A 22,438-nucleotide genomic window follows, 5' to 3' on the forward strand; every position below is an offset into this window, starting at 1 on the left:
GAACATCAGAGCAGGAATTCCAGCTGGTGATCCATGGATGGACTGCGGGATGGGGTTGAGAGGTGGTAGCTGCTCTCCTCACCACCCCTCAGCTACCAGCTCCATGCCACCTCTTACTGCGCCTGCTAGTGGCAGACACCCTTGTGCTGGCAAACCAGTGTGCGCCTCAGCTGACTCACTGGCTAAGGCATAAGCGAGGGAGAAACCCTGAAGGGGTGTGGCAGTGTACACTCCCAGTGGAATCGCCATGTAAAGACCTCTGAACCCAAGGTGGGAGGCTCTCCAGGATGCTTGATGGGGGTCCACTTCTGATGAAGAGGAAATATTAAGGGAGACTGAAGTGAGGTGGGGAGAGGAGGGGGAATTCAGGAAGTATGCCAGCAAAGGAGCTGTTGATTTTGATAGTGCACAGATTTTACTGCATCCACAGTCAACTGTGCTACAAAGTTTCAGGGCTAAGTTGCACTAACTATTGCCTCCCCAACAATTGTCTGTCAAACTTTTGCCTGTGGTCCTAATAGCTATGAAGTCATTTGTCCGGGGTGGGGGATAGACACATGACCACTGCTGTCCCTGTACTGGCATCTGTGCGTGACTCCAAAGCTGAGAGATCAGGGCTGAGTGAAATTGTGAATGGAGCTCTGTGGTAGGTCTCAGAGGAACCTGAGTCTTTGGCCTTGTCTACACAAGAATACTGGCATCACATCAGCTCTGAGAGCTTGCCTCATCTGATGGAACGGGTTTCTACACCATAAGGAGCTAGAACAGCATTTATATCACTAACAAGAATGGATACTGATAGTTGCTCTAAGCCTCTTGATAGCCAACTTGTGCCATGTTGCTTCTGCTGGAAAGTTGTGAGATATGGGGTGAGGGGGGGGAAAAACTAGGATACTGGATGAAATAGAATTTGGGCATCCTTCTGGCAGGATCTTAGGTGTTGATATAGACAAGCTTTTCTCTATGTAACACTGAAGGGTGAGTCAGCCAGAAATACTTGAATACACACTCTTGGCCGCTGTGATAACCACAACTTTAAGAGCTAAATGGGAGGGAGTAGAAACTTCCATGGCTTCAAAGCATGGCTTGTAAGTCCAAAGTAAGTGCTGGTTCTTGCACGGGAGGTGCACCAACTCTTCTCAGACATGTCCAGACAAACCAAAGATCATAGTATTGAGAGATGTATCATACAACTCTTTGGAAAGTATTCTCCGGTTAATCAAAATGAACAAAGACCATGGGGAAGCCAAGTTCTGGCAAGGAGCCAAGTAAACAAGCCAGACAGCTGTTTCCTACCTTTTCTGGTCAGGTTCACATTTTGATTCTCAAACATCTGTACTGATTCTCCCACAAAGAGGATTTTCTCAGCAACCCGCACAGGTATGTATGATGGTAACATTTCCACTCGCAGAGAAAACTGTTTCAGAGATGGTGCTAACATGTTCTCCTCCTCAATCAGGCGCTATCACAACCCCCAACGAGATGAAGGGGGAAGCAGTAGAAAACACAAGGCCAGGCAGAAAGAGGGATTGGGGGAACAAACAGAAAGAAAGGTGCCAGGGACGAAAAAACAAGAGAGGGGGAAAACCAATGTAAATAAGGTGGCAAAAAGGCAAACCCACCCTACATTATTAAGATACAGGTAAGTCTAACTGATTCCAGTGGTGTTTTAGCCTGTTCCTAATCTATGCCAGCAGCCTCTCACCCCTTCAGTAATTTGTTTCCTTGAAAGCTGCATATGAAAGGCTTTTTGAAAATACAGTGTTATATTAACTGGTTCTCTTTTATCCAATATTCTGTTAACATATTCAGACATTCTGTAAAGTAGAAATGCATGATTTTCCTTAACAGGAGCAGTGTTACTTTGTCCTTATGTTAATCTAGATATTTCATAACTCTCTAATCAGTATTTCACCCAGTTGTCTTGGTACTGATGAGTAAGGTTCACTGGTCCATAATCCAAGGATCACCTCAGTACCATTTTTGAAGAGCTGAATTGCTACTCTCTCTGGTTCTCCAATTTAGTAGTGGATTTCAGGAAGTATTTGCATATTTTTGTTAACAGTTCAGCCACTTTGTTCTCAAGTCCCTCCAACACTCTTAGATGAAGACTGCTCAGTCCTGCTGACTTGTTCTTAATTTATCAGTTCATTCTAATATCTCCCTCCTCTGCTGACACTTCAATCTGAGGGTGCCTCACAATCATAGAATATCAGGGTTGGAAGGGATCTCAGGAGGTCATCTAGTCCAACCCTCTGCTCAAAGCAGGACCAATCCCCAACTAAATCATCCCAGCCAGGGCTTTGTCAAGCCTGACCTTAAAAATATCTAAGGAAGGAGATTCCACCACCTCCCTAGGTAACGCATTCCAGTGTTTCACCACCCTCCTAGTGAAAGTTTTTCCTAATATCCAAACTAAACCTCCCCCACTGCAACTTGAGACCATTACTCCTTGTTCTGTCATCAGCTACCACTGAGAACAGTTTAGATCCATCCTCTTTGGAACCCCCTTTCAGGTAGTTGAAAGCAGCTATCAAATTCCCCCTCATTCTTCTCTTCCGCAGATTAAACAATCCCAGTTCCCTCAGCCTCTCCTCATAAGCCGTGTTCCAGTTCCCTAATCATTTTTGTTGCCCTCCGCTGGACGTTTTCCAATTTTTCCACATCCTTCTTGTAGTGTGGGTCCCAAAACTGGACACAGTATGCCAGATGAGGCCTCACCAATGCCGAATAGAGGGGAACGATCACGTCCCTCCATCTGCTGGCAATGTCCCTACATATACATCCCAAAATGCCATTGGCCTTCTTGGCAACAAGGGCACACTGTTGACTCATATCCAGCTTCTCGTCCACTGTAACCCCTAGGTCCTTTCTGCAGAACTGCTGCTGAGCCATTCGGTCCCTAGTCTGTAGCGGTGCATGGGGGTTCTTCCGTCCTAAGTGCAGGACTCTGCACTTGTCCTTGTTGAACCTCAGATTTCTTTTGGCCCAATCCTCTAATTTGTCTAGGGCCCTCTGTATCCTATCCCTACCCTCCAGCATATCTACCACTCCTCCCAGTTTAGTGTCATCTGCAAACTTGCTGAGGGTGCAATCCACACCATCCTCCAGATCATTAATGAAGATATTGAACAAAACCAGCCCCAGGACGAACCCCTGGGGCACTCCACTTGATACCGGCTGCCAACTAGACATGGAGCCATTGATCACTACCCGTTGAGCCCGACAATCTAGCCAGCTTTCTATCCACCTTATAGTCCATTCCTCCAGCCCATACTTCTTTAACTTGCTGGCAAGAATACTGTGGGAGACAGTGTCAAAAGCTTTGCTAAAGTCAAGGAACAACACGTCCACCACTTTCCCCTCATCCACAGACCAGTTATCTCGTCATAGAAGGCAATTAGATTAGTCAGGCATGACTTGCCCTTGGTGAATCCATGCTGACTGTTCCTGATAGCTTTCCTCTCCTCTAAGTGCTTCAGAATTGATTCCCTGAGGACCTGCTCCATGATTTTTCCAAGGACTGAGGTAAGGCTGACTGGCCTGTAGTTCCCAAGATCCTTCTCCTTCTGTTTTTTTAAAGATGGGCACTACATTAGCCTTTTTCCAGTCATCTGGGACTTCCCCCGATCGCCATGAGTTTTCCAAGATAATGGCCAATGGCTCTGCAATCACATCCGCCAACTCCTTTAGCATTCTCGTATGCAGTGCATCCGGCCCCATGGACTTGTGCTTGTCCAGCTTTTCTAAATAGTCCCGAACCACTTCTTTCTCCACAGAGGGCTGGTCACCTCCTCCCCATGCAGCGCTGCCCAGTGCAGTAGTCTGGGAGCTGATCTTGTTCGTGAAGACAGAGGCAAAAGCAGCATTGAGTACATTAGCTTTTTCCACATCCTCTGTCACTAGGTTGCCTCCATCATTCAGTAAGGGGCCCACACTTTCCTTGACTTTCTTCTTGTTGCTAACATACCTGAAGAAACCCTTCTTGTTACTCTTAACATCTCTTGCTAGCTGCAACTCCAAGCGTGATTTGGCCTTCCTGATTTCACTCCTGCATCCCCAAGCAATATTTTTATACTCTTCCCTGGTCATCTTCATTATCTGAAAAAAAGCACCCCTCAGGAAGGAATCTCCAATGTTCTCTGTGGTGAAGACTGAGGAAAAGATATCATTAAGCTCCTCTGCAGTGTCTTTATTCTCCTTAATAGCCCTTTCACCTCCTCGGGATTGTGCAGATTTACCAATTCTCAGTCTTCCTGTAGAATATACTGAAAGAATTTGTCTTTCACAATCTGCCCTTAAAAATCCCTCTTAGGTCCGTCTATCTGTGTGTAAACTACACTAAGTGTGGTTTGGTCCCCCTCTAGTCTCCCACTAGTGGCTGGATCAACGAGAACTTTGAGTCTGCTACTGCCTCTAAGCAATCCCCATACACGCCACACTTTGGTAACAATGTCCCAGTCAGGCCATCTGAATGGAATCTGGGAACGGTGGATCTTAAAACAGTGGCCTCTACTGTTTGAGCTAAAGGACCAAGTTCATTAGTTTGAATTCAGTACCAAACTCAAACCTTGCTGATCTAACTGCTAGAGAAGGACAAAGAGCCATACTGTGTTAGGCCGCATAATAGTACACTTTACTTGCTGTATTCAGTGTTGTGCACAAGTGAAGATGATGATGTGGAAAAATTCTATCAGGAGCTCAAGGAAACCCTCGCTCAAAAATCCATATATACGATTGTGAAGGGAGACTTCAACGCCAAGGTCGGAAGAGGGAAAGAAGGCGAAAAGTTCATTGGAAGGTATAACATCAGCGAATGGAATCCATGAGGAGAGCGCCTGGCAACTCTGGCGGAGACTAAAGAAATGTTCATTGATAACACCTGGTTTAAGAAGAAGACCAAGAGGAGGTGGACATGGATCGCACCCAATGCGAAGAATAAGAACGAGATTGACTATATTCTGATTGATAAGCGGTGCATCATAGAAGACATTTCACTAGTGCCATCATTCAACACCAGTAGTGACCATCGCTTGCTCAGAGCAAGGCTCAACTTCAATAAAAAGATGGAGAAGAAAGCACTACAGATGGCAAATCAGAGACAGCACCCTGAAAATATTCGACAAGGTAATCCTGAAAGCAAACATTTCCAAAGAAGACTGGAGCCTCATAGATAACTGATGAGGACTACAAAAACTTTGCTGATAAGCTGAGGCAATGCATGAAATTAGCCTAGAAAGAAAGACCAAAAAGAGCGAAGGGAAGAATCTCAGAGGAAACGAGGAACTTGTTAGAGAATGTGGAGGAATATGAAGCGAAATGATGGCGACAAACTCGAGTACTCCCTCCTCTGCAAGGTGATAAGAAGACTAAAGGAGGACTTCGAGAAGTACCGAAATGAAAGGCTCTTAAAGATGGCTAAAGATCGCCTCAAAAAATGCAAATGGCAATTGACGCTGAACAGGTTGACAATAAGGGCGCTGAAAAGCAAGGACGGAAAAGCAGTAATTGACAGAACAGGGATGGAAACGGTCTGCAAAGATTTCTACACCAAACTGTTCGCATCTCAAATAAATGTCACACTACCAACACTTCAAGAGACCAACTAACACGTACTCCCAGTCCTCATCAGCGAAGTTTGACATACAGTTTATCAGATGAAGGAAGGAAAAGCTCCAGGAAAAGACAGACTTACAACTGAGATAAGAGCTAGAGGCCAAGACCTCTGGTAAACCCTTACTCAAAGGTTTAGCCTCACTTAGAAATGCAAAAATACCATATAGATGGAAAAAGTCCAACATCATTTTTCTGTATAAGAAAGGTGATCATAAAGATCTGAAGAACTACTGTCCAATATGCATCCGAGGGTGCTGAGGAAATTGGCTGATGTGATTGCAGAGCCACTGGCCATTATCTTTGAAAACTCATGGCAACTGGGGGAGGTCCCGGACCATTGGAAAAAGGCAAATATAGTGCTCATCTTTTAAAAAGGGAAGGAGGAGAACCTGGTGAACTACAGATCGGTCAGCCTCACCTCAGTCCCTGGAAAAATCATGGAGCAGGTCCTCAGGGAATCAATTCTGAAGCACTTGGAGGAGAGGAAGGTGATCAGGAACAGTCAACATGGATTCACTAAGGGCAAGTCATGCTTGACCAACCTGATTGCCTTCTATGATGAGATAACTGGCTCTTGACTTTAGCAAAGCTTTTGATATGGTCTCCCACAGTATTCTTGCCAGCAAGTTAAAAAAGTACGGATTGGATGAATGGACTATAAGGTGGACAGAATGCTGGCTAGATTGTCAAGCTCAACTGGTAGCGATCAATGGCTCAATGTCTAGTTGGCAGCCGGTACTAAACAGAGTGCCCCAGGGGTCGGTCCTGGGGCCGGTTTTCTTAAGCATATTTATTAATGATCTGGATGATGGGATGGATTGCACCCTCAGCAAGTTCGCAGATGACACTAAGCTGATGGGGGGGGGGAGAAGGGGAGAGAGGTAGATACGCTGGAGGGTAGGGATCGGGTCCAGAGTGACCTAGACAAATTTGAGGATTGGGCCAAAAGAAATCAGATTCAACCAGGACAAGCGTAGAGTCCTGCTCTTAGGACAGAAGAATCCCATGCACCACTACAAGCTGAGGACCGACTGGCTGAGCAGCAGTTCTGCAGAAAAGGACCTGGAGATTACAGTGGACGAGAAACTGGATATGAGTCAGCAGCGTGCCCTTGTTGCCAAGAAGGCTAACGCCATATTGGGCTGCATTAGTAGGAGCACTGCCAGCAGAACAGGGAAGTGATTATTCCCCTCTAGTTGGCACTGGTGAGGCTACACCTGGAGTACTGCGTCCAGTTTTGGGCCCCCCCAACCCCCAGTACAGAAAGGATGTAGACAAATTGGAGAGAGTCCAGTGGAGGGCAACGAAAATGATCAGGGGGCTGGGGAACATGACTTACGAGGAGAGGCTGAGGGAACTGAGCTTGTTTAGTCTGCAGAAGAGAAGAGTGAGGGGGGATTTGATAGCAACCTTCAACTACCTGAAGGGGGGTCCAAAGGGATGGAGCTTGGCTGTTCTCAGTGGTGGCAGATGACAGAACAAGGAGCAATGGCCTCAAGTTGCAGTGGGGGAGGTTTAGGTTGGATATTAGGAAACACTATTTCACTGGAGGGTGGTGAAGCACTGGAATGGGTTCCCTAGGGAGGTGGTAGAATCTACATCCTCAGAGGTTTTTAAGATGACCTCCTGAGGTCTCTTCCAACACTGAAATTCTCTGATTCTATGTGCGGCCATGCCTTTTCACAATAAAATCTTCCCATCGCTTTGGAGGTCATCTGAGTGGTTGTTTCAGCTCCTGTAGGTGCCTCTCAGCAACAGCTGCAGTCCATCGGTTGCCAGTGAGCCTAGCTTTATGACTCAGGAGGTCATCTAGTCCAACCCCCTGCTCAAAGCAGGAACAATCCCCAACTAAATCATCCCAGCCAGGGCTTTGTCAAGCCTGACCTTGAAAACTTCTGAGGAAGGAGATTCCGCCACCTCCCTAGGTAACGCATTCCAGTGTTTCACCACCCTCCTAGTGAAAAAGTTTTTCCTAATATGCAACCTAAATCTCCCCCACTGCAATTTGAGACCATTACTCCTCGTTCTGTCATCTGCTACCATTGAGAACAGTCTAGATCCATCCTCTTTGGAACCCCCTTTCAGGTAGTTGAAAGCAGCTATCAAATCCCCCCTCATTCTTCTCTTCCGCAGACTAAACAATCCCAGTTCCTTCAGCCTCTCCTCATAACTCATGTGTTCCAGACCCCTAATAATTTTTGTTGCCCTCCGCTGGACTCTTTCCAATTTTTCCACATCCTTCTTATAGTGTGGGGCCCAAAACTGGACACAGTACTCCAGATGAGGCCTCACCAATGTCAAATAGAGGGGAACGATCACGTCCCTCGATCTGCTGGCAATGCCCCTACATATACATCCCAAAATGCCATTGGCCTTCTTGGCAATAAGGGCACACTGTTGACTCATATCCAGCTTCTCGTCCACTGTAACCCCTAGGTCTTTTTCTGCAGAACTGCTGCCAAGCCATTCGGTCCCTCATCTGTAGCGGTGCATGGGATTCTTCCATCCTAAGTGCAGGACTCTGCACTTGTCCTTGTTGAACCTCATCAGATTTCTTTTGGCCCAATCCTCTAATTTGTCTAGGGCCATCTGTATCCAATCCCTACGCTCCAGCATATCTACCTCTCCTCCCAGTTTAGTGTCATCTGCGAACTTGCTGAGGGTGCAATCCACACCATCCTCCAGATCATTAATGAAGATAGTTGAACAAAACCGGCCCAAGGACCGACCCTTGGGGCACTCCACTTGATAGCGGCTGCAAACTAGACATGGAGCCATTGATCACTACCCGTTGAGCCCGACAATCTAGCCAGCTTTCTATCCACCTTATAGTCCATTCCTCCAGCCCATACTACTTTAACTTGCTGGCAAGAATACTGTGGGAGACAGTGTCAAAAGCTTTGCTGAAGTCAAGGAACAACACATCCACTGCTTTCCCCTCATCCACAGAGCCGGTTATCTGGTCATAGAAGGCAATTAGATTAGTCAGGCATGACTTGCCCTTGGTGAATCCATGCTGACTGTTCCTGATCGCTTTCCTCTCCTCTAAGTGCTTCAGAATTGATTTCTTGAGGACCTGCTCCATGATTTTTCCAGGGACTGAGATGAGGCTGACTGGCCTGTAGCTCCCGGGATCCTCCTCCTTCCCTTTTTTAAAGATGGGGACTACATTAGCCTTTTTCCAGCCGTCCAGGACTTCCCCCGATCGCCATGAGTTTTCCAAGATAATGGCCAATGGCTCTGCAATCACATCCGCCAGCTCCTTTAGCACTCTCCAATGCAACACATCCGGCTCCCTGGACTTGTGCTCTTCCAGCTTTTCTAAATAGTCCCGAACCACTTCTTTCTCCACAGAGGACTGGTCACCTCCTCCTCATGCTGTGCTGCCCAGTGCAGTAGTGTGGGAACTGACCTTGTTCGTGAAGACACAGGCAAAAAAAGCATTGAGTACATTAGCTTTTTCCACATTCTCTGTCACTTGGTTGCCTCCCTCGTTTAGTAATGATTTTCTTCTTGTTGCTAACATACCTGAAGAAACCCTTCTTGTTACTCTTAACATCTCTGGCCAGCTGCAACTCCAGGTGTGATTTGGCCTTCCTGATTTCACTCCTGCATGCCCGTGCAATATTTTTATACTCCTCCCTGGTTATTTGTCCAATCTTCCACTTCTTGTAAGCTTTTTTGTGTTTAAGATCAGCAAGGATTTCACTGTTAAGCCAAGCTGGTCACCTGCCATATTTACTGTTCTTTCTACACATCGGGATGGTTTGTCCCTGTAATCTCCATAAGGATTCTTTAAAATACGGCCAGCTCTCCTGGACTCCTTTCCCCCTCATGTTATTCTCCCAGGGGATCCTGCCCATCAGTTCCCTGAGGTTGTCAAAGTCTGCTTTTCTGAAGTCCAGGGTCCGTATTCTGCTGCTCTCCTTTCTTCCCTGTGTCGGGATCCTGAACTCGACCATTTCATGGTCACTGCCTCCCAGGTTCCCATCCACTTTTGCTTCCCCTACTAATTCTTCCCAGTTTGTTAGCAGCAGGTCAAGAAGAGCTCTGCCCCTAGTTGGTTCCTCCAGCACTTGCACCAGGAAATTGTCCCCTACACTTTCCAAAAACTTCCTGGATTGTCTGTGCACCGCTGTATTGCTCTCCCAGCAGATATCAGGGTGATTGAAGTCCCCCATGAGAACCAGGGCCTGCGATCTAGTAACTTCTGTGAGTTGCCAGAAGAAAGCCTCGTCCACCTCATCCCCCTGGTCCGGTGGTCTACAGCAGACTCCCACCACGATATCACCCTTGTTGCTCACACTTATAAACTTAATCCAGAGACTCTCAGGTTTTTCTGCAGTTTCATACCGGAGCTCTGAGCAGTCATACTGCTCTCTTACATACAATGCAACTCCCCCACCTTTTCTGCCCTGCCTGTCCTTCCTGAACAGTTTATATCCAGCCATGACAGTACTCCAGTCATGTGAGTTATCCCACCAAGTCTCTGTTATTCCAATCACATCATAATTCCTTGACTGTGCCAGGACTTCCAGTTCTCCCTGCTTGTTTCCCAGGCTTTGTGCATTTGTGTACAGGCACTTGAGGTAACTTGCTGATCGTCCCTCTTTCTCAGTATGAGGCAGGAGCCCTCCCCTCTCGCGCTTTCCTCCCCGTATCCCACTTCCCCACTTACCTCAGGGCTTTGGTCTCCTTCCCCTGGTGAACCTAGTTTAAAGCCCTCCTCACTAGGTTAGCCAGCCTGCTTGCAAAGATGCTCTTCCCTCTCTTCATTAGGTGGAGCCCATCTCTGCCTAGCACTCCTCCTTCTTGGAACACCACCCCATGGACAAAGACTCCAAAGCCTTCTCTCCAACACCACCTGCGTAGCCATTCGTTGAGTTCCACAATTCAATGGTCTCTACCCAGGCCTTTTCCTTTCATGGGGAGGATGGACGAGAACACCACTTGTGCTTCAAACTCCTTTATCCTTCTTCCCAGAGCCACATAGTCTGCAGTGATCCACTCAAGGTCATTTTTGGCAGTACCGTTGGTGCCCACATGGAGAAGCAGGAAGGGGTAGCGATCCGAGGTCTTGATGAGTCTCGGCAGTCTCTGGTCTCTCTCATCGTGAATCTGAGCTCCTGGCAAGCAGCAGACTTCTCGGTTTTCCCGGTCGGAGCGGCAGATAAATGACTCAGTCTCCCTGAGGAGAGAGTCTCTGACAACCACAACCCGCCTCCAAGAGAAGAAAGGCCAGGATAAAAGAAGAATGGAAGACGTGTTGTGATCAGCGCAAGCTATATGCGGGCTGATGGACTGATCAATTAAGGTGATCAGGGTGATGTAGTATTGGTCCCAGGATATTAGAGAGACATGGTGGGTGAAGTTATAACTTTAACTGGACCAACTTCTGTTGGTGAGACAAGCTTTTGAACTTATACAGAGCCTTTCTTCAGGTCTAGGAAAGGTGCTAAAGTGTCACAGCTAAGTTTCCCAGACCTGAAGAATTCCGTATAGCTTGAAGTTGGTCCAATAAAAAAATATTACCTCACCCACTTCCTCACTTTACTTGGTGTAATTTGATCCTTTCTAATGGCCTCACTAGAATTGAATCTCCCTTTTCTGAAGATGATCTGCTTAGTTTGAACCTCTTGGACTTAGCCATTTATCCATGCTAAACTTTTCTCCTTTTCTTACTTTCCTGCTTCCTTTCTTGTTTGACGTATGTGTGCCTTATGTTTGGCATAATCCTTAAAACATTCCAAATCCCTCACCTCTATGACCTCACCAGTCCTTTTTGCCTAGTTTATAGCTGCATATTACAGTATCTCATTGATTTGTCATCCTACCATGGCTTATTAATGCCCGTTAAGTCATGGATCTTTCATTGAAGCAGAAAAAGACAGATTTCTGACTACAATCTCTAATGCTTTGAGAATGCAGGTTAAAACATGGCAATCTCACCAGGTCCTGCAGCTCTCGCAGCTGTTTTCCTGTTAGTCCCCCAATTCCCAGGTCATCGTCCTCTTCTTCAGGCTGGGCAGGGACATTCCCAGAAGATGGGCCCTGTTTAACAAAGAACTCTTCATGTTGATCTAGGAGCAGTCCATGCAGCATCCAGGCAGAGAGCTGCTTATACATGACTCCATGACACACAGCCAGGATCCTGGGGACCAAGCATAATGGAAAGTGAAAGAAGGCAGTGTATATAACAATCAGAATGAAATACACACCACGCATCCTGCCTCATATTGAGAAACAGGGGCGATCAGCAGGTTACCTCAAGTGCCTATATACAAATGCATGAAGTCTGGCAAACAAGCAGGGAGAACTGGAAGTCCTGGCACAGTCAAGGAATTATGATGTGACTGGAATAACAGAGACTTGGTGAGATAAGTCACGTAACTGGAGTACTATCATGGACGGATATAAACTGTTCAGGAAGGACAGGCAGGGCAGAAAAGGTGGGGCAGTTGCACTGTATGTAAGAGAGCAGTATGACTGCTCAGAGCTCAAGTATGAAACAGCAGAAAAACCTGAGAGTCTCTGGATTAAGTTTATAAGTGTGAGCAACAAGGGTGATGTGGTGGCAGTCTACTATAGACCACCAGACCAGGGGGATGAGGTGGACGAGGCTTTCTTCTGGCAACTCGCAGAAGTTACTAGATCGCAGGCCCTGGTTCTCATGGGAGACTTCAATCACCCTGATATCTGCTGGGAGAGCAATACAGCGGTGCACAGACAATCCAGGAAGTTTTTGGAAAATATAGGGGACAATTTCCTGGTGCAAGTGCTGGAGGAACCAACTAGGGGCAGAGTTCTTCTTGACCTGCTGCTCACAAACCGGGAAGAATTAGTAGGGGAAGCAAAAGTGGATGGGAACCTGGGAGGCTGGAAAAAGGCTAATGTAGTGCCAATCTTTAAAAAAGGGAAGAAGGAGGATCCTGGGAACTACAGGCCAGTCAGCCTCACCTCAGTCCCTGGAAAAATCATAGAGCAGGTCCTCAGAATCAATCCTGAAGCACCTGCATGAGAGGAAAGTGATCAGGAACAGCCAGCATGGATTCACCAAGGGAAGGTCATGCCTGACTAATCTAATCGCCTTTTATGATGAGATTACTGGTTCTGTGGATGAAGGGAAAGCAGTGGATGTATTGTTTCTTGACTTTAGCAAAGCTTTTGACACGGTCTCCCACAGTATTCTTGCCAGCAAGTTAAAGAAGTATGGGCTGGAGGAATGGACTATAAAGGTGGATAGAAAGCTGGCTAGATTGTCGGGCTCAACGGGTAGTGATCAATGGCTCCATGTCTAGTTGGCAGCCGGTATCAAGTGGAGTGCCCCAGGGGTTCGTCCTGGGGCTGGTTTTGTTCAATATCTTCATTAATGATCTGGAGGATGGTGTGGATTGCACCCTCAGCAAGTTCGCAGATGACACTAAACTGGGAGGAGAGGTAGATACGTTGGAGGGTAGGGATAGGATACAGAGGGCCCTAGACAAATTAGAGGATTGGGCCAAAAGAAATCTGATGAGGTTCAACAAGGACAAGTGCAGAGTCCTGCACTTAGGACGGAAGAATCCCATGCACCGCTACAGATGAGGGACCGAATGGCTTGGCAGCAGTTCTGCAGAAAAAGACCTAGGGGTTACAGTGGATGAGAGCTGGATATGAGTCAACAGTGTGCCCTTGTTGCCAAGAAGGCCAATGGCATTTTGGGATGTATATGTAGGGGCATTGCCAGCAGATCGAGGGACGTGATCGTTCCCCTCTATTCGACATTGGTGAGGCCTCATCTGGCATACTGTGTCCAGTTTTGGGCCCCACACTACAAGAAGGATGTGGAAAAATTGGAAAGAGTCCAGCGGAGGGCAACAAAAATGATTAGGGGTCTGGAACACATGAGTTATGAGGAGAGGCTGAGGGAACTGGGATTTTTTAGTCTTCAGAAGAGAAGAATGAGGGGGGATTTGATAGCTGCTTTCAACTACCTGAAAGGGGGTTCCAAAGAGGATGGCTCTAGACTGTTCTCAGTGGTAGCAGACAACAGAACAAGGAGTAAGGGTCTCAAGTTGCAGTGGGGGAGATTTAGGTTGGATATTAGGAAAAACTTTTTCACTATGAGGGTGGTGAAACACTGGAATGCATTACCTAGGGAGGTGGTGGAATCTCTTTCCCTAGATGTTTTTAAGGTCAAGCTTGACAAAGCCCTGGCTGGGATGATTTATTCGGGGATCGGTCCTGCTTTGAGCAGGAGGTTGGACTAGATGACCTCCTGAGGTCCCTTCCAACCCTGATATTCTATGATCCTAAGGAGGTCAGTCAGCACAGTGAGAGCTGAAGTGCTAACAAGTGAAATTTGCTCATGGAGAAAGGTGGGAGGCCTTGAGTGTGCCATTAAAGTACAGTTTGTTTACCTCCCTCACACGAAGTAGGATCAAACTGCTCCTACTCACTTAGCTGCCATCTCAGCAGCTCCATGATATGCACCTGGAAAGTCAGTGCCCTAATTTCCTCCTCCAAGGGAACCCATTTCTAGTAAAATTCAACCAATCAAATCACCCCATGTCTGAATCTCCAATCTATGTTCTAGGGGGTCAGCTGATACAATGGAACTTCTTCCATTGCAACTTCCACGCAAATTGCATTAGGTAAGGGGAAAAGCGCGGGGGTGGGAGACAGACTTACAAAGCCATCCCTAAACCAGTCATAACTTTCCCTCATTGTCAGTCTCAGCAAAAAGGCCAGGGAGAGTAAACTCCCATCTACCATAGGAAATGCCTCACAAGCTCAGGAGTGAGATTACTGGCAGTTCAGTGTGTGAAGGAAGCTTATACTGCAGCTGTCTATGGTGTACTTATCCTATACATAAACAGAGGACTTGAGCCTTCAGGGCTGTCAGCCTAGCATTCCACTCCTGCCTTTCAGATTGCACAGGGCTCTTGTTAGACATCTCTATTTGTTATAGCTAAAGAGAGAAGATATTTTGGCACTAACTTCAGCTGTTACAAGAGCATAATAGCCAAGCAGTAGTATTAGTGAATCTCCTTACTTTTCCAGTGCACTACGCACAGGGGGCAGCCCCCCACAGCTGTGTTTATGGACAGTCTCCAGGAGTTGACAGCCATGAATCTGCAAAGAAACAAAGTGGTCAAACTGGATTTGCAGTGAGAAATCTTCCCTTGATTCTGTACCGAAGTTTCAGATGTTCAAATGCTACACTTACAGCTGAATGTACAAAGAAGGCTTTGCAATGACAAGGGAAATGGTGCATGGGTCTCAGTGAGAACTGGAAGGTAGGGGAAATATGGATAGTAATTCCATGTTCAAATAATAAGAATATAGCAGTAGAGATATGTTACCGACCACCTGACCAGGATGGTGATAGTGACTGTGAAATGCTCAGGGAGATGAGAGGCTATTAAAATAAAAAACTCAATAATAATGGGGGATTTCAACTATCCCCATATTGACTGGGTACAGGTCACCTCAAGATGCGATGCAGAGATAAAGTTTCTTGACACCTTAAATGACTGCTTCTTGGAGCAACTAGTCCTGGAACCCACCAGAGGAGAGGCAATTCTTGATTTAGTCCTAAGTGGAGCACAGGATCAGGTCCAAGAGGTGAATATAGATGGACCGCTTGGTAATAGTGACCATAATATAATTGACATCCCTGTAGTGGGGAAAACACCACAGCAGCCCAACACTGTAGCATTTAATTTCAGAAAGGGGAACTACATAAAAACGAGGTTAGCTAAACAGAAATTAAAAGGTACAGCACCAGAAGTAAAATCCCTGCAATCTGCATGGAAACTTTTTAAAGACACCATAATAGAGGCTCAACTTAAATGTATACCCCAAATTAAAAAACATAGTAAGAGAACCAAAAAAGGGCCACCATGGCTAAACAACAAAGTAAGAGAAGCAGGGAGAGGCAAAAAAGCATCCTTTAAAACGTGGAAGTTAAATCCTAGTGAGGAAAATAGAATGGAGCATAAACTCTGGCAAATGAAATGTAAAAATATTATTAGGAAGGCCAAGAAAGAATTTGAACAACAGCTAGCCAAAGACTTAAAAAATAATAGCAAAAATATGTTTAAAGTACATCAGAAATAGGAAGCCTGCTAAACAACCAGTGGGGCCACTGGATGATCGAGATGCTAAAGGAGCACTCAAGGACGATAAGCCCATTGCGGAGAAACTAAATGAATTCTTTGCATCGGTCTTCATGGTTTAGGACGTGAGGGAGATTCCCAAACCTGAGCCATTATTTTTAAATGGACAAATCTGAGAAACTGTCCCAGATTGAGATGTCATTAGAGGAGGTTTTGGAACAAATTGATAAACTAAACAGTAATAGGTCACCAAGACCAGATGGTATTCACCCAAAAGTTCTGAAGGAACTCAGATGTGAAATTGCAGGACTACTAACTGTAGTCTGTAACCTGTCATTTAAATCAGCTTCTGTACCAAATGACCGGAGGATAGCTAATATATCACGAATTTTTTAAAAGGGCTCCAGAGGTGACCCTGGCAATTACAGGCCGGTAAGCCTGACTTCAGTACCAGGCAAACTGGTTGAAACTAAACTAAAAAACAAAATTGTCAGACACATAGATTAACATAATTTGTGGGGGCAGAGTCAACATGGTTTTTGTAAAGGGAAATCCTGCCTCACCAATCTACTAGAATTCTTTGGGGGTGGGGGTCAAAAAGCATGTAGACAAGTGGATATAGTGTATTTAGATTTTCAGAAAGCCTTTGACAAGGTCCCCCACCAAAGGCACTTAAGCAAAGTAAGCTGTCATGGGATAAGAGGGAAGGTCCTCTCATGGATCGGTAATTGGTTAAAAGGAAACAAAGGATAGGAATAAATGGTCAGTTTTCAGAATGGAGAGAGGTAAATAATGGTATCCCCCAGGAATCTGTACTGGGCCAAGTCCTATTCAACATATTTATAAATGATCTGGAAAAAGGGGTAAACAGCGAGGTGGCAAAACTTGCAGATTATACGAAACTACTCAAGATAGTTAAGTCCCAGCAGACTGCGAAAAGTTACACAAAAGGATCTCTCAAAACTGGGTGACTGGGCAACAAAATGGCTGATGAAATTCAGTGTTGATAAATGCAAAATAATGCACACTGGAAAATATAATCCCAACTATGCATATAAAACGATGGGGTCTAAATTAGCTCAAAGAAGAGATCTTGGAGTCATTGTAGATAGTTCTCTGAAAACATCCACTCAATGTGCAGCAGCAGGCAAAAAAGTAAACAGAATGCTGGGAATAATTAAGAAAGGGATAGATAATAAGACAGAAAATATCATATTGCCTCTATATAAATCCATGGTACACCTACATCTTGAATACTGCATGCAGATGTGGTTGTCCCATCTCAAAAAAGCTATACTGGAATTGGAAAAGGTTCAGAAAAGGACAACAAAAATCATTAGGGGAATGGAACAGCTGCCATATGAGGAGAGATTAATAAATTTGGGAGTTTTCAGCTTGGAAAAGAGATGACTAAGTGGGGATATGACTGAGGTCTATAAAATCATGACTGGTGAGGAGAAAGTAAATAAGGACACGTTATTTACTCCTTCTCATAACACGAGGACAAGGGGGTCACCAAATTAAATTAATAGGCAGCAACAAAAGGAAGTATTTTTTCACACAATGCACAATCAACTCATGGAACTCCTTGCCAGAGGATGTTGTGAAGGCCAAGACCGTAACAGGGTTCAAAAAAGAACTAGATAATTTCATGGAGGATAGGTCCATCAATGGCCATTAGCCAGGATGGGCAGGGATGGTGTTCCTAGCCTCTGTTTGCCAGAAGCTCAGAATGAGCGACAGGGGCATAGATCACTGGATGATTACCTGTTCTGTTCATTCCCTCTGGGGCACCTGGCACTGCCTACTGTCAGAAGACAGGATACTGGGCTAGATGGACCCTTGTTCTGACCCAGTATGGCCATTCGTATGTTCTTATATACCCTCCTCCCACACCCCACATAAGGGCCCAGCAGACTTGTGGACTCCAACACACAAGTTCTCCCATAACCACCTGTTACTGGCTAGAGGACAGTTTAATTTCATGGATTGTGAAGTCAGAAATCCTGCTTCTCCATCCTTGTCTTTTGGATTTATAAGACTCAAGAAAAAGAAATCCCAGTCACCAACACACAGTAAAGGTGGAAAACGTGCTCCATACTTTTCTCCTGTGAATTAAATGTGATCCAAGACAAAGACTCTGTGCAGTTCCACCTCCAAAACTCATCTGCTTCCATCCTTACTCCCAACCATTCCCTCTGTTTCTCCATTCAAACCTGTCTCAGAATCTCTTTCCCCAACCACAGAAATGCACAACCTTCCATTCCCACCAGCTCCAATTACAGTCTTACCAGCTCACTCCCTCCCCTGCAAATCTGTAAATTACCAAAGGGAAAATAAGGGAATTTGATATCAGTGCACAAGCTTCATGCTGCTGGGCTACCTCCACCATATAATTTTTCTGCCTTAGTCTCTCCATCTATTTATGTAAGTGACACCAAATGAGCAGTGTCCAAGATGCCTCACTGACATTAGTGAAAAATCAATCCATAGCCTGTAAATAGATAATCTGCTCCATACACAGGGAGCACATATGGATGGTTCTGACGAAGCCAGAGCTTCATTCTTGCTGATCCTCAAAAACCTTCCCTGGCCTGAACCATGCAGTCTTCAGGAGGAAGATACAAACTCTGAAAGGAAAAGCAAATGTTTCCTGAGGAGCCCCATCTACCTATCTCCGACAACCTCTGTCAAACATCTGGTGTCACTTACACCATCATGCAATTTTAACTTAAGGGAATGGATGGGAACAACAGATTCTGCTACAGAGAAACCAGCTCCTAGTTACTATACCTTCTGGGTCTTGATCTGCTCCACCACAACCATCACCGAGGGGAAGAGGAGTTGGAACTGCAAAGCAAGGACCAACATGTAAAAATAGGGTCCTAAGTAGCGATATGTATGGATGGGGCACTTAGGGGCTAGTATGGACAGCAGCTGGTTGTGGTAGTTTATCAGTCTATCACCCCACTGGCCCCACTTAGTGTTCTGGATGTCCCTGGAAGAGAGACCATGGCTTCTGCAGAAATGAGATGATGATTATACCAGAATACTGGTGATGTTACTCTACCTTAACATCAACAACTAGATTGAACAGTGGAAGTGACGCTTATCCGGAGAGTCTCTGGTCACTTAGTAAGGTTGGCATGGATGACATGAGTTGTGCCAATGTGCTAGAAGTGCTGTCTAGGTGGGTACTGAAGTCTCTCAAGATGATAAATTTAGGAGACCACTAATTTGAGGATAGGAAGAGCCGCACTGGTTTCCCTCTATGTTTCAGCTAAACTCTAAATGGGACTTTTGGAGGCAGAGAGAAACTGTTGGATGGTTAAAGGGGGAGCTATTATATCCCTGACAGGGCAATAATGTGTGCCTCCCCAGCTGACATCTAGTCAAAAAGGTTCCATGGCCACATAGGTAGGCACAAGACCCCAACAGCTGCGCTCCGTGGTGAAAAGGTCATTAAAGAAAACAAATTGGTATGTAATCTGAGAGCTAGAGCTGCTTAAAGTCAAGTGCAGACTGTAGCTTTCCTAACATTTCTGAAGTGTGATACATGCTACCAGCTATTTTAATTTTGCATAAAGGTGGAAATGGGAAAGGAAAATTTCTTACAAGTATAACTACACCATATTAAAAGCTAAAGATGACATTAATACAACTTTTAGTGTATTTAAGTGCTCGGAATTTAAGTGTACAAACATCAGAAATTAAAGTTTTAGTAACAATGGTAGCTCTGCAACACTGCACATGCTGTATATACCAGTAGTAAGTCTTCAGTAAGATGACAACAAATGGAACATACCTGATCCAGGGAGTAGTTAATGTGGGAGATGGAGAGGTGAGGGTCAGCCAGGAACTGCAACAACAACAGAAAAGTTAGTAAAAACCAAAATAAGCCTCTAATCTATAGCACTAAACCTTGGTGGAAAAAGGTAAAGAGCAGAACTGTACCCTCAAAAGTCCCAATAACTTTAGCTCACATAGATCTTTTCAGAGACTTTTGAATCATATCCCCCTTCAGGCTGCTACTTTGATGAGAGTGAGCAGCCCATGCAATCACTGGGCATTGACTCAAAGTGAATCTACCCAAGAGATGGTGTGACGCCTACCAACTTGGCTGACACACCATAGATTTAACCAAGGACCTTCAGAGCTTGACCTAGAGAATGAGGACCTGAATCTGAGGACTGTGACACTTGCATTCTCTATGGATGACAGAGTGGATCAGACACAGAGGGGGTCATGTAGCACACTGCCCAGTGGGTTATAGTGGAACCTCACAGCAGCAATTTGGAAGACACCCCTGCACAGTATTTCAGCTCATAACATTGAATAGAGCACAGCTTCTTCCTCCAATTTTCTCTCCCTTACCTCCTGCTCCAGGTCAAGCAATGCCTGTCGATAGGGCTGCAGCACTGAATCAAGCCCTGTACAGAAGGCCCGCAAGTAAATCCCATGTAACCCACACTGGTTCTGCTGGGAAGGGTGATGATCCTAAAATCAAACAATAAGTTTTGAATTAGCCCCAGTACACTGGTGAGTGGACTGGGGACTAAGACCCAGATCCCTGAGATATTTAGGCACTTAGCTCCCATTGAGTTCAACCTTCAGCACCTAAATATCTTTGAGGAGCTAGGCCTAAGTGACTCAGTGGATAGATGTGTTCACCACTAAGTCACCAGTTTAAACATAGTGAAGCCCAACCACTGAAAGTACCAATAAAATCAGCTGTTAATCAGAGGTGGGTCAGCTGGCAAAGATGGAGCAGAATTGTATTCAGTCCCTTTGGATGTACAAGGAACTCCTGAGACAGAAGACTGCATAATACAGTGACCATTTGTACATTTCATTTTGTGCTGACATGAACTGTTCACAAGTGGATCTCAAACTACTTTGCAAACTATAACACAGCCTTGCCATCCCTGTGGGATAAGTGAGCATTATCCTTATTTTACAAATCCAGTCTGTTAGTAACAAGAAATCATTATAACCTATGTTAATGCTTTTTTTTTTTTTTTAAAAAAAACCAGAATAAAAGATTTGAGTCCAGTTTTGAATATGTAAGTATCCATATCATGCCAACATACATAGCCTCCTGCCTCTATCTATTTAAGGGTTTTCTATACAATCATCATGGTAGTATTTAAGCACCTAGCAGATAAATTTAGGTTTGCACTGTAAAGCCAGTAGTGGATTCATGAGTCATTTGTTCTTCTCTCTTCCTTGCTATAAGAGACTGCTTGGCATGCATATGTATGTTTCTCCCCCATCAGTCTACTCTTCCCTCTCTCCCCCTCCCAATTAATTTGGTTAAGGTGGGAAAGATGTGAGATTGTATTCTGGAAAGCAGTGTCTTTGAAAATTATGTGGAAGGTCATTGTAGATAACCAACTGCACATGACCTCCCTATACAATGCTGTTGCAAAAAGGGCTAACAATACTGGGATGTATTAACACAGGAATGAGGCACAGGAGTAAGGAGGTAATATTACCTCTATACATGACATTGGTGAGCCCACTACTGCAGTGGAGTGTCCTGTTATGGTATCCACTTTAAAAAAGGATGTGGTCTAGAAACCCTGGTTTACTATTAAAGGCTAGAGAGAAACTTGATATATGTAGCTTATCAAAGAGATATTTAAGAGACAACTCTACCAGTCTATAGTTACCTACACAGGGAGAAGGCAACTAATATTAGAGGGCTCTTTAAACTAGTTGACCAACTCATTACATGATCCAGTGGCTAGAAGCTGAAGTCAGCAAAGTTCAAAATGGAAAAGAAATGCAGCTTTTTAATGAAAGGGTAATTCACCACTGAAACAGATTACCAAGGGATGTGGTAGATTCTTCATCAGGGACTTTTAAAAAGATCTGATCTAGCTCAGTGCAGAAATCACTGGGTGAAATTCTATAATCCATGTTATGTGGTAATCAGATTAGAGACACAATGGTGTTTTCTTACTTTAACACATATGAATTAGTCGAAAAGGAGTATCTTGATGACCTATCTATTGACATTAAGACCGCATGAACCATGAAGACCAAAATCTTTTCTTAGCACTCTAGGTAGTTGATCCAGTTCAAGATTGAGATACATTGGTAAAGGAAAATATGGAGAAAAGTTTGTACGACATTTTCTGGGCTGTACCTATTGTGCGGCTAAAGGACTACAGCCTCCAAGACTGTCTGTCAGCTTTCTCCAGCAATTTTTTTTAGGACCTCAAAGGCTGAAATGGGACCCTGGTGTTTAGAATGAAGATGCAAGTTAATAAGCTTTAACTTTTATCAAGACAAAGTAATCCTACCCTTCTAATATCCTTTGTTCATTCCCTTTGTTCTGACATTCTCATTTCTACACCCTGGTCGTTTGTTCCATTGCGATGAAGGCTTCAATGAGCACAGAGGGCCTCTAACTAGATTTCTGCAGCTCTATCCAAGTTTATGCTTGCAAGTCTTTTAATCCATTCCATTAAACAAGACTGAGCTGCTCCATGCAGACAGCATCAACCTTTGGGAGCAGGCTAGGTTGATGCACAAATGCAGAGAGAAGCATGTTGAGTGACCTTGACTGAGGGGAAGAGAAAGTGTGCCTGAGAGGTACCTTACAGACCTCACAGTTCAACTGGTTATGGAAGAGTCACCCACTGCATAAAACCGAGAGCTACACGTCCCCCCACCTCATATCTCCAACACACTCATCCTGTGGTTTCACACCTTTG

At 45.0% G+C, this 22,438-nt stretch overlaps 1 protein-coding gene across 1 annotated transcript in view; it reads right to left on the reverse strand.

The window, feature by feature from the left end:
* The window catches only part of TUBGCP4 (tubulin gamma complex component 4), a 42,784-nt gene that overhangs the window by 16,730 nt on the left and 3,616 nt on the right, over positions 1 to 22,438 (reverse strand). The window contains exons 3-8 of the mRNA XM_084641760.1: positions 20,091 to 20,213; positions 19,522 to 19,575; positions 18,510 to 18,566; positions 14,651 to 14,730; positions 11,566 to 11,767; positions 1,297 to 1,462 (exon numbers count right to left, since the gene is read on the reverse strand). Of these exons, the coding sequence (XP_084497886.1) occupies positions 1,297 to 1,462; positions 11,566 to 11,767; positions 14,651 to 14,730; positions 18,510 to 18,566; positions 19,522 to 19,575; positions 20,091 to 20,213 (682 nt within the window). The remainder of the gene's footprint in view (positions 1 to 1,296; positions 1,463 to 11,565; positions 11,768 to 14,650; positions 14,731 to 18,509; positions 18,567 to 19,521; positions 19,576 to 20,090; positions 20,214 to 22,438) is intronic.

The sequence above is a fragment of the Lepidochelys olivacea genome (genome assembly GCF_965140295.1).
Source record: "Lepidochelys olivacea isolate rLepOli2 genome assembly, chromosome: 10".
In the NCBI taxonomy this organism is placed as follows: domain Eukaryota; kingdom Metazoa; phylum Chordata; order Testudines; family Cheloniidae; genus Lepidochelys; species Lepidochelys olivacea.